General features: G+C 43.7%; 1 protein-coding gene across 1 annotated transcript; it reads right to left on the reverse strand.

Moving 5' to 3' along the window:
• Positions 1–437: 437 nt before the first annotated feature.
• Positions 438–13,523, reverse strand: LOC137913939 (thyroid hormone receptor-associated protein 3-like). The gene is made up of 11 exons (XM_068757562.1): positions 13,447–13,523; positions 8,961–9,105; positions 5,834–6,754; positions 4,934–5,614; positions 4,653–4,825; positions 4,227–4,338; positions 3,859–3,943; positions 2,604–2,785; positions 2,298–2,472; positions 2,021–2,167; positions 438–1,901 (listed from the first exon to the last, which is right to left on the reverse strand). The coding sequence occupies exons 2-11, from the start codon at positions 9,080–9,082 to the stop codon at positions 1,662–1,664; spliced, it is 2,838 nt and encodes a 945-aa protein (XP_068613663.1). The 5' UTR covers positions 9,083–9,105; positions 13,447–13,523; the 3' UTR covers positions 438–1,661.
• Positions 13,524–14,825: the final 1,302 nt, after the last annotated feature.

Consider the following 14,825-nt stretch of genomic DNA (forward strand, 5'->3'; position numbering starts at 1 on the left):
ACTTGTTTTACTGGGAGGAGTCTGTTTTTGTTTGCCCTTTTGATGCCAAGTGGAATTATATTTATTAAAAGCAGAACCAGGACACTCAAGACTGTCACACAAGAAAATGACACATGGCAAAAAGTCGCAAAACACACAGGTCTGGAAAAGTTTGCATGGAAATGTACTTTGTGGCCACCTCTCTTTTGTCCGTGTTAATGTATGATGGAATAATTATACTCGAGCCTTGGTGAATGGGCCCCAATCAGTATGTAGCACTAGCATTGATAGGTGAGGATATTGATTTAGTTAATAAACTGTTTGAGATTGATTGGCTGTTGGGGGGGTTCTGGGAGACACGTGGCCGATTGAAGTTTTGGACAAGCCGTTCTTTGATTTTGAGTTTTACAGAAACTGCAATAAAAGATGCGTCGAGACAATATTTAAGTAATCAGTGTCTCTTTAATTTACAGCATCTAAGAAAACACAGTAACAACACCTTGTTTAAAAACAAAAAACAAAAAAGCAGTGTTACCTAAACAGCTAAATCTGTAGGCCTGTATTGTACAAATAAGACCAGTGCACCCACAGCAAGACAAAAAAACTCATGTATGGACAGTTTGCCAAAAAGACATGAGCCAAAGATTTATTTAAGGAAATAAGAAATTCCATATTCCTGTTTTCTATAAACTGCAGACTAAACAAAGCCCCTTTTACCACAACGTTGAGCCAGCTGCACGCAGTTACACCATTTATTAAATCATCTTCGGGCCGGATAAAAGACTGCAAACAGCAAATGAAAAACACACCACTATCTACGGCAATAAGAACAAATCATCCTTCACAGACAAAGTCGAAATCCTGCCTAGCCAGCGACAAAAATGACCGTGTCTTTGAAAGCGTGCCGTCAGGTTCAATAACCTAAAAAGGATAAGCCTCTGAGAACAAAGCTGTACCGCCGTATAGAAATATTTGACAGCAAAAACGTATTATATGTGCAGGAAGTTGTCCCACGGTCAGCTGATACCAATGAATTGTTGTGTAATGAGAAACTGCAGAGTGTAACTTTTGACCCCACACGCTTTGGTCCCATTGTCAGAACAGGGTCATGTATAGATGGACGCACGTTCAGTGTATCTATTGTTGTCGTTTTGAATCCCTACGAGATGCAGCTCAGCACAACAACCCAGCTGGGCAGTTGGAGTCGATGCATTCAAATAATCAGAGCAACGATTTGTTGTATTACCCCGTGCACAAAAAACATTTCTGCAGTGTAAGGCACAAGCTGATCTATTAATTTAATCTATGTTGCAATTCTTCTTTTTTTTTCTACTTCAAAATACAAATGTCACAAAGGATTTTTTTTCTTTTTTGTCATACAAGAAAAATGTCGATACCAAAATGCTGGAAATTTTCACGTTTACCATATAAAGCAACAGAAGTACATAAGTGAGAAACAGCAGTTCACATTGAAACAGTACTTTTACTAGTTCTTTCTATTCTCATGTGGGAAATGGTCCAGTCAGAGTGATTATCCTGTGCTGGCGTGAAAGCATAAACGTCTTCCTAGAGATGGATGAGTCTTAAAACATTTTAATCTACTCATTGGGATGGATAAAAACCGCTGAGTCAGATCCCATAATGACAGAGAAAAATTAAGATTTTCAGAACATTGCTTCACTTCAAGCATGGGCTCCATCTTTCTCTCCGTCTTTGTGGTCCAGTTGTGTCTCCTCTTCCTGCTCATCACATTGCTCCCCGTTGACCTGGAACTTGTCATGGGCCCATGGGGGGCTACTGGTGTTCGGACCCCCGGTGGCTTTCCGGATGATGAATCTCGCCCTTCCAGGGGAGAGGCATCCCCTTCCTCGCCCTCGGCTGTCCCCCCACCTGTAGTCAGGCTCTCCTTCTCTGTCATCATGCTGAAAGAAGGACGGATAAAAGTTGGAGATGAGGCAAGACATCAACTAAATACATTTAGACTGAACAACATCATTTAAACAGAGGCTGGAGACATGAGTGGGAAATTGAAGAAACCTACCAAGTAGTATTTTCTGCTCTTGGGAGTGAACTCTGGGTCCCAGTCTTCATTTTTGGGGTGAACTGCCACGTTTGGCATGTTGTTACTTTGCGAACAGTTTCCCTGATAATTGCCTCTGTTCCAGCCTCTTCCACGAATTCGGACTTGCTGTAATTCAATAAAAAGACACGGACTTGAAAAAGTAGCAAACGTATCGACACACAGCTAACGCGTCTACGTTGACATTCTAATGAAAGTGTTGTCCTCATCCAACTATCAGTTTGTGTGTCAAACTCACAAATCCTCCACGTGGCCTTCCACTTTCAACCGATTCCGGTGTCTCCATTTGACCCAGTTGGACCCTGTTAAAGACTTTATCTTTGGGATCGGACTTGCCATGAGGCAAATCCTCTTTTTGGGAATCGGACGAGGAGGAGGACGAACTTGAACGAGATCTCTTCTTCTTACTTTTCCTAAAAAAATAGAAATAGTACACACAAAATCCTTCAAAATGCAACACACACCAGATTTTTTTTTAAATAAAGCACTGAGCATAATTGTAGATAATAAGAAAAGATGCAGAGTGCAGGAGAGACGCACGTACTTTGATCGCTTGTGGCATTTGGAGGACTTTTCCACTGATCTCTCTCTGCTACAATCTGGGGAATCTCCCGTATCTCGTTCTCGGTCGTGATTATAAACCTTTTTGTTGGTTAAATATTTTTTACGACGCTCAATATCCAAGCGAAGGTCCATCGGGTCACCCTTCAGTTTCTCTCCGTCGTCCTGCGCAAATTTAAATAGAACACAAGGTCGTGGACAGATTTTGGATTAACACATAAATCCTAGTCTGTTGTTTGATTCTTTAACTAAATGGGGAGCTTTTGAGTAAAGTCACATTTCCAGTGCACTTAAAGGGCCAAACTAGTAGTTTTGCATGTTTTTATCTAGTTTATTCTGCAAAGCAAATGTTTTTTTTATAGTGTTTTTTTTATAACCTTCAAGGCAGCTAATTAAATATGGTGACAAACTTCAATCATCTTAAACCTCTTCACTGATGTGTTACACCGGCGTTAGATTCCAGCACCGGCATGTTTCCATCTTCTGTCTTCCATGTGTTTTGACCCTCACAGCCTCCGTAGCGCGGTGCGTTCACATATATCGTCACATTCAAAACGAACCTTGAATATGCGCAGTGATGCATTTCCACTTCAGGTTTTGAGCGATCGAGAGTTGATTATCATGTCATATTGGCACGAGCTAAAACCCAGAGCCGCCTGGAAGGCGGGGAACCAATGCGGATACTTGCAGCTATGCTTTGTTGGAATCTGTTAAGCTAACAAAACAATTCAAAGGTGACGACCTACTGAAAGAATAGCAAAACCACTAGTACGGTTCTTTAACAAGAAGCTAGGACTGTTCATGCTAATTTAAGTGTACTGCACTTTCGTGGCATTTGCGCCTCATGATTTTAAAGCCGTGTCCATGCGCATCAATGGGGAAACACGATGAGCACAAATGCATAAAAGTGCTTGTTGTTTGTTATTTCCGCTCTTTTAAGTTTTTAAGAATACTTACAAAAACAATTGCTTAGAGTCCTTTGGCACAGTGGCTTCCATTTCTGAACTCATACGATTCATTGGCCTTTGTCAGGCTTGCACCCACAGTCTAATGACGTGTGAAGGCAATCTATTACAAAATGCCTTATTTCGCATTTGCATTTCTTAGACTTTGTGCATCTCCTCTCAAGAAAAGCCACGGGCTTTGAGAGAGCGCGGGTCTAAAGGCGTCTGTGGCTCGCTCACTCGTTTGTTGCTGTTCGGTTTGTTTGTTTTTCATACTGCAAAATGTTCAGTCACCTTGTAAGTGCCTTCCTCTGAGCTTTTCATCGCCTCAAAAAGTTGAGCGTGTTTCTTAAAAGCTCTGGGTGAAACATCGATTCTCCTGTGGGGGGGGAAAAAAAGAAAGTTAAGACGAGATAATTATAAACGTGCCCCCCACACAGGACGCCACGTCAACTGGCTTTGCCAACAACAACAACAACAACAACATAAATCGGGCAAAAGGAAAATAAAACTGACCTCCACCGAGCATGAGAATAAATAAGACAAGATAGTTTGCAGATTTTTCAGGCAGGAAAGGTGAAAGAAATACCTGAAAGCTGTTACAAAGAGGAGATGAAGCCACAGCACACTGAAGGTGAGACGGTCACTCATTAGGGGTCTACCTGTGTATTTCTGGGCTTTTTCTCTGCTTCATCATTTCCTGCTCTGCAGCTTGCTTTTGGTACACGGTGAATCGCTCGTTTAGAGTCATTCCACAAGAAGGAAAGTGCTGCGCTGTAAGGGGAGACGGTCGGAAGTCAAAGTTGAGAGTTTTTTGTTTTTGTTTTTATACCAAATGTGAAATCGTATCCAACTGAATCCTGGTGAACAGGTGAAATGCTAGGATGGTTGTGTTTTAGAAAAGCCTGCAAGATAGGGGGAGAACCTGCGATTGTGTTTAGGTTGTTTTTGCATGTGTTGCTCAGTGTCTGTTCAGTGACTCGGGCTGATTAAACGTAGTCTCAATTCAAAATGAAAGAAAAAAAAAAAAAAGATGTTGAATATGCTTAGGACTAAATGTGAGGACAAGACGAGGATTGCGGACTCACCTTTAATGTGGTGAACAATGGTGACTATGTGCTGGGCAAACAGCTCAGAGGGACTCCTCTGATACGGAGCATTTTGAACATGTTGAAAGATGGAGCGGAACTCCTGATCTTTTTTTGAGGCCTGCACGAGATCCTGAGACAGCTGCCGCTCCTCGGCTAAGAGATCGGAGGAGCTGAAAAGGACAAAGGACAAAGTAGGCATGTTGCTCTCTGTCAAAGTGCACGATGACTTGCGGATAAAAGGCCCAGCCCGAGGGCAGAATCCATCACATCAGGCTCACCTCAATAGGCTTTCTCCAAGGAAATCCATTCTGACATTTACTTTTGCTTCCTGCTTTCGTAAGGACATGGACGGCAAGCCCTCGCTCTTGATCGTAAATATCTCTCTGTCTGAGTTCCCCCCCGACGTTTGTGGAGGGCATAGGATTGAGGGAGATTTTTCCATCTTCCTGCCTGCAGAGAGTTCCTCAAATTTTCCCGCCAACTCCTTCTTTGCGAGGGCGGCAGCAAAAGCAGCCCCTTTATCCTGGTTTCGACCGAGATGCAACTCCCCCGCCTTGGCATCAGCGTCGCTGTTTGATACCTGTGAATAGGCCACGCTCTGCCATTTGCTGAAGCATTCTTCAAACAATTCCCGGGCTGAGGGAGGGATCCTGCTCTTTGGCTTAGGGGACGGCTTAGAGGACTTGTCCCCATCATACCAGTTTTTATAAACTGCCATTGATGGAGGTTTGATCGCCATCTCCTCCTCTTCCTCCCCCTCAGCAGACAAGAAAGGAGAAGCCTTCAAAAAGCTGCTCAGAGACACGTCGCCGTCCGCATCTTCTTTGTTCTTTCTCGAGTCGGAGAGAAACGCCGATGCGCCGCCGTTTACTTTCCTCTGTTCCACATCCGCTTCACTCGCTTCTGTGTTTTTCCCATTTTCCCAAGATTTGGCTTTTTTATTTTGCTCCTCCAAAAACCTAAACAATGACAAACAGATGAAGAGATGCGTGTAACTGGAAATGCAACAGCCCAAATGTAACATACGTAAAACACAAATTGGATTTTGTTCAATAATAGGCAGTTTTACTAAAAGTCTCATCTGTGAAACGAAAACATAAACATATGGAAGTCAGAATTTTTTCTAAAAAGCCACATGAAAGCTACACTTGCCAATTGGAGGGAAACATCTTTCTTACTTTCCAAAAGCAATGGAGATTGCTGCTTTATCTCCATCCAGGTAATCCTCTTTGGAGAAGAAGTCAAAGCTGGAGAGCATTGGATTCAACCCAGCAGGGGAGGGCTTTTTTGTTGGGGATGATTTACACTCTGTCTGCCAGGAGGAGGCGCCATTTCCGATGTCGTTGGTGCTTTTAAGGGAGGGGCCAGACCTGGTAGGAGTCTGACTGTCCTGACCAGCATTAGCAACGGGTGCTGCTAGAGTGTCGGTTCTCTTTGGACTGCTGCTGCAGTCTTTCAGGCTCCTCCAGGTCCCCTCATGTTTCTCACCGCCTCTGACTTCTTTGGCATCTCCAGCCGACTCCCCCATGAGCTCCACCCGCTCCCCATCTCCTCCTCCTCCTCCTCCTCCTCCTCCTCCTTTTCCGGCCTCCTTAGAGGCCGACAGCTCCTCTTTCACATCTTTGGGGTTTTGGTTTGTCAACAACAAGCCTTGCTTGCATTTCGGAGAGGAGGAGTGGGAGGAAGCGGTAGAATGCTGCGAGTGTCTGGATACGGGTGAGGCGGATCGGTCAGAGTGGTGGGAGTGACTGCGGGAGGGGCTTCCTGAGCGTTTCTGAGGGTTGTAATATCGTCCTTGTGAATAGTTTTGCTGCTTCTGCTGCTGCTGTTGCTGCTGCCAATGAGGGTTCTGCTTGTAATTCTTCCAGTTGGGGCGAAAGTTGTTGTTGTTGTTGTTGTTGTTATTATAATAACCACCACCACCACGCTGATAGCGTCCACGTTGGAAGTAGCCCCGCCCTCGGCCTCTGAAGTTGTACGGCCTCCGGAAGCCGCGGTGGAAGCCCCGGAACTCAAAGTTGTTCTGGTATCCCCTCGGATATTTTTTCTCCCGATTGTGAGCTGGAGAAAGAGATCTTGAGCGTGACCGAGACCTCGAGCTGTGGACGACAATTAGGGGAAACAGAAAAGCACGAAACCGTTACAGAATTTCTTCAATTTTGTGTTTGTGACCCAAAAATAATGACACGAAAGCACAATTTCTAAACATACAAAAGGAAACAATTTGGTACAGTCCTTTTTTTGAGCAGGCGGATTTGTACAGAACATTCAGACACACTGATTCAATTAATAAAACATAGATGGCCAATTAAATCTAAATGCTCTGAGTAGACAAACACAAAAACATGTTACTTAGCGGATTGGTCTGCTTTGTTCACTTTCAAAAACATCAAATGTAACCACCAAAGTCTGGTTAAACCATTGGCTTTACGTGTAACATATGTAAAAGTCATACATGTCACAGTACCATAAAAAAACAAGGCGTGCAGTTGCAGCCAGCGTTCAAACATCATTTGAAATTGGTTAAACATATGTTGGCATGTAAAAAGCCCACAGAAGACAACTGGAATCTCACGGAGCTGTGCTACGATCAGACCGGTCCACATGGTGGCGCTGCTGCATGTCCTACAAGAAGACTTCTGTTCCCCCCCAGTCTGGACATAAAACAGCCTGGAGATTATAACAATGACACCGCATGCTCTCGTCTTCAAATCAAGGCTTTTTAATGAGAACAGCGTGTAAACACAGCGTCCGCAACTTTCCACCGACATATCGGAGTTTATGAAGTCCATAAATATCGTGCACACGTGACAACAAGTTCAGTTCTACGTTTGTGCAAAGACATCTTCAGCCAATGCTCTCCCAATAAAAGGTAACAGCTGATTCCTCAATTACTATCTTTAATATAATTCATGCAGAAGTAAAGATATATATATATTTTTTTTAAACTACAAATTTATTTAACATTCCATATTCAGCAATATTCTGAATTGAGAGTATAAAGCAGTACCTTGAGCAAGTACTTTAAAAAAAGGCCATACAAAAATAAAAGCCATATAACTCACCAATTGTGTTTTTTCATTGGAGTAAAGCGTGGTTAAAGAAGGCAGCGTACTGAGCTGCACTGCGAGCTACAGATCCATCTCCTCTGGCCAGCTCTGGTGGAAACAGTCACATGGACCATATGGGGGAGGGGGGTTCTACTGGAATAATTTATGCTTGTCAACCACACACAGGCTGTTATGCCAGTTTACTGAGGCTCGTTCGGATTTACGGCTGAGAAATCACGCAGATATAGAAACCAAAATGCTGCCTTTTGTGCAAGTAAGTTCTGTTCTTGAACATAAGTTTCAAACAAAGGTGAGCGTTTTACCAAAAAGTCTTAAGCTGTGGACTTTCGAAGGAAGCCAAGAGAAAGTGCTTTGCAAACACGTTGGGATATGTTGTGCGGGGAAATGGCTTGTTTGTGCTTTTAGGGCGATTGCCTCAGTCTTTGTGTATATGCAACTCAAGCAAAGAGTGCACATTCATGCTCGCCGCAAACCCACCCATAAAACACACAAGGTGGGATCAGGAGGGGCCAAAACCATCCGATTCCTTTCTTGTCTCTTTTTTATGCTGATTTTAAAAACATGCTGCCAGGAAACCATCATGCTTTTTTTTTACTGCCATGCTACATTTTAATTATTTTTGCCAGACAGGGCAAAAGCACCAGACTGAAGCCTCACTCTTAAATTTAAAAGACGCCACAGCCAGCATGCATCTCACGGCGACCGGAGAGTTTTGATTTAAACAGTAAACACGGCCCTATATTACAATATTTTCATATTTCACTGAGGTCGACTACTATGGAAATGACTTCCTATCCAATGCAAACTGCAATAAAATTCCCTCTACCTGAAGTTGACTAACCTGCAGCTGAACTCCATCTCAAACACCAATTTCCTGTGGATACGAAATTCTCCCTAAGGAGTTTGGGTCTAATCCAAATCCACGAAACACACCATGCCAGGTCTGTCCACTCATACGAAAAACAGTTTTTAGGTCCCGGCAAAGACGAGTCCTTGCAGGTAAAAATAAATAAAAAATAATCAGACGTGCTGTTAACAGGAAACACTGATTATCACAGATCTGCTCGTTGACTGAGACAAATAAACTTCCTGCTTCTCTTTTTTGTTTATGCAAAATGTTTTAAAGCCAGGATCATCTTCAACAATCAATAGACATTTGACCTTGATCACAAAGCAAACACCACACCAAAGGTTTCTTCAGAAAGGAGACTATAGTTTATAAAAGGGACTCTACCCGTAGCGGCGCTTCCTGGACCGGGATCTGGAGCGGCTTCTTGAGCGAGATATGGAGCGGGATCTCGACCGGGACCTGGAGCGGCTCCGAGAAGACGAGGCGGATTTCATGGATCTGGGCATCACTGCAACCAGCCCACCTCACGCTGTCAGACAGGAGAGTTTGGGTCGAGTGAGAATTCGGGAAGAATTATGAAGCCAAACGACAGATAATTGTTCACTAAATCAATCAGGCATCAACTGTAAGAAGAGAAGACGAATATCAATCAACTACTGAGTTCACAATTATAATGGGAGAAAAATCATTTCAAAGTCTGGAGTAAAAAAAAAAGAAAAAGAAAAGGTCATGAAACATAATATCCGGAGGAGATGAGCCATCCAAGACGCGTTTCACAAGCTGACTTGATGCAAAAGCTGAGTGAAGAAACTGGACAGCTGTAGAAACAGACAGCAATCTGTGAAAGAGTATGGCGTCCAACAGAAGCAGTTTTATTTAGTCGCTGGCCCATTTGCATAGAGGGCCGTCTCACGGCATCCCTTATCTGTCAAATCGGCGAACACAGAATACGTCCCGCTGCAAAAGGGAGAAGCAGGAACTATTTACGACTTAAAATTAGAGATTGACATTTACTTTTCTTGTTCTCAGTTTGCAATCAAGATGAATGCAGGAAATCCAATAGTACGAGATCGCCTCCTTCAAAGTCTCATCCCATCGTTTCTCCCTGAATCCCCATCGAATGATGCCTGTGAAGGAGTCAGGACATTTCAATTAAATGTATTTAACACTGGAATTGATGCCTTTGGTAGGCCATGTGTGATGAAGACTTCTGCAGATACTTTTAAACTCATTCCCGTTCAAGGATAGATTCTTAGTCACCACCATCGCTCCTCTTTGATGAGACAGAGGGCTATTTCCTCTGTAGCCTACTCATTATATGAGTGGTTGAAGTTCTGCTATGAATTAGCAGAGCGGCAAAGCCTCCAGTGCTTCGCTGATATACTTCCTATTTGAATCAACTCTATGTTGTGAGTATCTGTTCACTTCTAAAGTCTGCCATTTATCTGGGAGACGTGATTCTGGGAATACGCTACATGCTAAAGATCGGATAACTGATCTTTCACTCGTCTTCAGGGACTTTGGAGGGAGGAAATTGCAGACTGCACATGACTTGGGGTTTAAAAAGCAGCTCACACTGCGGTCCCAGTAGGGCTTCTACTGTCTTGGAGGGTTTTGAAATGGATCGAGCCCCGCCTCCTCCTCCTCCTTACACTCTATGAACTTCCTTCTCTCCCTCCGTCTTCCTGGCAGCTTGTTGTTTTTGGCTCTCGTGGGGGGGGGGGGTTGTTTCCTGAAGATCCAGTCTTAACAGAATTTTGCTTACGGTGCACATTGTGCGAATGGATGCGCCCCCCCCCCCTTCCGAGACTCTAATAGCTCAACACCGTTGATTATTTTCAGTTTGCTTTAATTGCTGGCACATCTGTGCTTCACACCTTTTTTCACATGGCTGACTATAGTTTCCATGAAACCCAAATACATCATGACCCCCTGCCCCCCCCCCCCCCCCCCCCGGAATAACCTGTTCTTCACAAAGTGTGCACCTAAACTGAATGTATGCAAAGTCTATGCGTAAGACAGTGGATCCCTGGCACCGTTCTTGTTTCCGGTACAGACTCTACCTTATCGGTTGAGAAGAATCTGCTTCCGTAGCTTGATGCAGGCTCGATTGATAACAGCTGCTACTGTCCCCGTTCTGCATCGTGTGGTCGGCAGCCTAAGATTTCAGCCTCTCCAAAAGGCAGCCATCAGCCCAGTCTTTAATCACTAACTACTATAGCTCTGTGCAAACAAAAGCACTTCTTGACACACAGATGCACGAGCACGTCTTAAGACACTCATGGGGACTTGTTCTGAGCTTTAGGGTTCGTTCCGAAGACCCCCGTCGCTAAACGGCTTCGTTGTTAAACGAAATCCCCGTTGATTAACAACTTGATTAACGCTGGCGACGCTTCCGGGGTGTACCCCGCCTCTCGCCCATACAAAAGCTGGGATAGGCTCCAGCAACAGCCCATTTTTTTTTACATTTGCATATGTAATGGCCATTACTGTACATATCTACGTACTCACAACGCCATTGTCAGTGCATTCCGCTCGTCGCTGAACACATACTTTTAAATATTAAATATCCGAAAGCCCGTCGTAACTCCGAGTTGTCGCTAAATGAGTACGTCAGTGAGGACCCACCTGCACTAACAACTTCTCCGACCATTGGCGCCATCCATGTGACTGTCGGCCGTTGAGTTAACGCTACTGTCAACACCAACACACACTGCTCTTATTTGTGATTTCCCTTACTCTTACTGGCTGGATGTTTGAGAAATCGGTTGTATGATTCTAAGATGAATAGAATCCACCGGAAAGGAGAGCATATTGGCAATTACGTTGTAATTACACCCATAAACTAAACTGGATTCCTCTGATTGGTATCTTTGCAGTCAACCTTGGCCATCTTATTAAAATAAAAACCAGGTTTCAACGTAAGACAGGAGCATTGCAGGAAAGGCTGGAAAGGACAGAATCAAACGGACGGAAGCGTTTCAAATAGAAAAGTGGAATGACGTTCACATATACATGATTAAGGAAGTCCCCACGGAGTACAGAGCAACAGCTGCGACCTCATCACCTGCTTATTCCACGTAACGGCTAATGTCGCTGCGATCAACAATTGACAGGCAACTTGACACGCAGCTCAAAGCGTAAAAGCAGGAATCCACTCAACCCGCCCGGCCTGTCGTTACGACCGGGACGCCGCAGCGGCAGCTGGAATCACATTTGCTGTATCTATATGTGTCCCAGAGACACCCTGCTCACTATTTCAGAAAAGCCACAGCAACTGCCATTGGCACAATCTTGGGTTATTGAAATGTGGCAGTCCTTCTCGGGATCCCGTCCAGACAGCTCGCACGCTGGCGGGGCGGTGGCAGGGGGGGGGGGGGGGGGGGGGGTCAATGGCCACCGATGCCGCAGCCACTGGCACTGCTGTTGGAGCTAAGATAAGATAAACCTCTCGGCTTCCTTCTGTGTCTTTAATGGAAGAAAGAAAGAAAAACTCCGAACAGCATGATTCATTCAGGACAGCTATTATCTCGCTCCTGTCAAGTGAATCTGGAATTGACTGTAGATAAGATAAAAAAAAAAAAAAAAAAAGCAGAGACGTCCTGCTGTAAAGGAACACATTCCGGATTCCGCATTCAGTTTGTTATCCAGTCAGTTTGTTTGTGAGGCTACAGTTGCATGGAAAAACAGCAGGGCTCCGCCGAGGCGTCTTCACACCGACGTGCTTCTCAGCTGTCTGTCATCATCACATCAGAAGGCTGCTGCATTCAACGCTGGAAGTCGTCACGGTCCACCTCATCGTGTTGGGAACAACCTGACGCGGGATTCAGTATCTTTTGGATTTCCAACCAGCGACTTAGGAAATTATTCTCCTTTCAATTCTCTGCAGACGCACTTTATTATGTTATTTCAGGATGTATTCCATCGGTTGAGGAGCCTCCGCTGCTTGAAGGCATTAGAATGTATGGCAGGTTGATTTAACAATAGACACCACCATATAAAAAAGAAAGAAAAAATTTAATAACACCTGACTCTGTGGGCACACCTTTATATTGTGTGTGTGTGTGTGTGTGTGCTTTTGTGCGGCTGGTGTTTGTCAAACAGGATTTCCCTCAAACAGGATCCTGAAGCCTGGACTTGAATTTGAATAAGAATGCTTTCAAACCTGTTTCTGTCAGTCAAGAACCCCCCCCCCCCCCCCCCCCCCCCCCCCACACACACACACAAAAAAAAAAAACATTGGCACGAGACCTCTAAACCAATTTGCATAAGTATTTAAAGAAAACCTGCTCCTAAGATTTGATTATTTTTTTTTCTCTTTTTTTTGCTGTAATCTATGATTTGTTGAACTTGGCTGTTTACTTTTCCCTGCAATCAGTCATTCTGTCATTTTGCTGAACACCAGGAGCAGCTAGGAAGTTTTAAACAGCTCAATCATCCCTTATTATGCCGTTTGCTTCACTGCTGACCTTCGGTAATTATTAATAAACTTATAGGAGCTTCCAGGAAATAAATCATTCCTGGAGAGATTTTTCCAAAAATAATTAAATCAATAAAATAAAAGCAAAGATGTTCCTGCGTGGAAAGGACAGTTCAAACTTCATCCTCATGCACAGGTGGAAAATATAGCTCTTTCAGAATAAAATACATCAAATCTATTACTTTTTATTTATCTGTGGCCAGAAATGTCATTTCCAAGCTGCAATTTGCAGGAAACATTAAAACACGTGTTGTGCAATAGTATAACTTTAAACGCACAGCTGTGACGTTGCTACCATTATTATAAACACACTGATTCATTTAAAATCCTTTCATTTCGGATCAAACAAATTCCATACAATGGATCCAGAATGAATAACAATCGACTCACCGGTCGGGGTTTGTCGTTCAGCGTCGACGCGTCACATTCAGACCGGACTGCGTGACACCGCAGAGATGAGCTCGTTTCTCCCTGTGTGCGCACTGCGCGTGTCTGCTGCTGTTTCCAGTGTTGCGTCCAGCGTGTGTCTGCGTGATTCGTCCGGGTTTGTGCGTGCGCTCGGTGAGGAGGGAGATGTGACGTGCCCGCCCCGTCGGGCTGAGAGGTTCACGTTTCCTAACGCCCCTGCCAGAATCTGTCTGAACGCGTCGCGTCATTAAAGCCCAGTTTTAAGTGTAGTTACTTAAATCATAATGATTTCAATTCCTCTGAAAGTTTCAAATCTAGCAAAATGTTTGGGCAGCTTCTAACGCTTTACATGATAACGTAAGGTATATTCTTCTTGGCTATACGTGTTCTTTTTTATACATTTAAATATATTGATGATGTACATGTCCTGCATCTGTCTCCCATTAGACAAATGTTACTGGTATTGATTCCACTAGAGAGGATTATATGTGCTAATAATCTATAACAGAGTCATTTCCAATCCCCCCACCACACCCCAATTTCTTTTTTTTTAATGCTTCCTCTTTGCAAATCTGACATGAAATTAGTCACATTTCCAGATGTTAGTCAATGGAACATATTGGCTGGAACGCTGATGAATGCAGAGCGACGCCGCTGCTGTTTCATCATTTCACTGAAAACAGCTTTAGGCTTGGGGTGAATTCAAAAATGTCACCATCGTGTGCTTTGTGGTGTGATTTTTGAAATTTGACATTGATTGAGGATGAAAGGGAGTCGTGACATTAGACATCGCTGAGGACAGGAGTAGCTATGATTCAAATGGGAAGCAACAAGCATGGATGCAACGAAGCAGCAAAAAGAATGTGAGGTGGAAAAATGTTTGCGCGCCAAGAACATCGCTGTGTCTCCTTTCAGATTTACGTTTAGTGCGTTCACGATCACAACCTTTACTATTGCTACCATTTTAACAACTGTAGCTATTGTCTACACATTTGTTTTGAGCTCAGTCTTCCCCATAAATTCATATTTACAGGGTGATGATATTCTGAAAAGCTAGAACCAGAAAGACTCACGTGTTGGTTTTTCCAGACATATGTCATTACAAACATCTGTAAAGCTCTACTGCACGCAGATGTGTAGGAAGTGATAGACGATAGACGATGAACATTTTGTCTTGGAAAATTATTTATTTAAAACAGGACAAAGCATTTGAGCAGCTTTGACAGGGGCCACATGTGTATGTCTGTGTGATTGGATCAGATTGTGTATTTCCTGGTCTGCAGATTTTAGTACTTAACAAAAGTGGTTCTAAAAACAGATGAACCACGGAAAAGATGATGGTGCACCCAAAGTTCATTGAG

This window comes from Brachionichthys hirsutus, unplaced genomic scaffold, assembly GCF_040956055.1.
Source record: "Brachionichthys hirsutus isolate HB-005 unplaced genomic scaffold, CSIRO-AGI_Bhir_v1 contig_762, whole genome shotgun sequence".
NCBI lineage: Eukaryota > Metazoa > Chordata > Actinopteri > Lophiiformes > Brachionichthyidae > Brachionichthys > Brachionichthys hirsutus.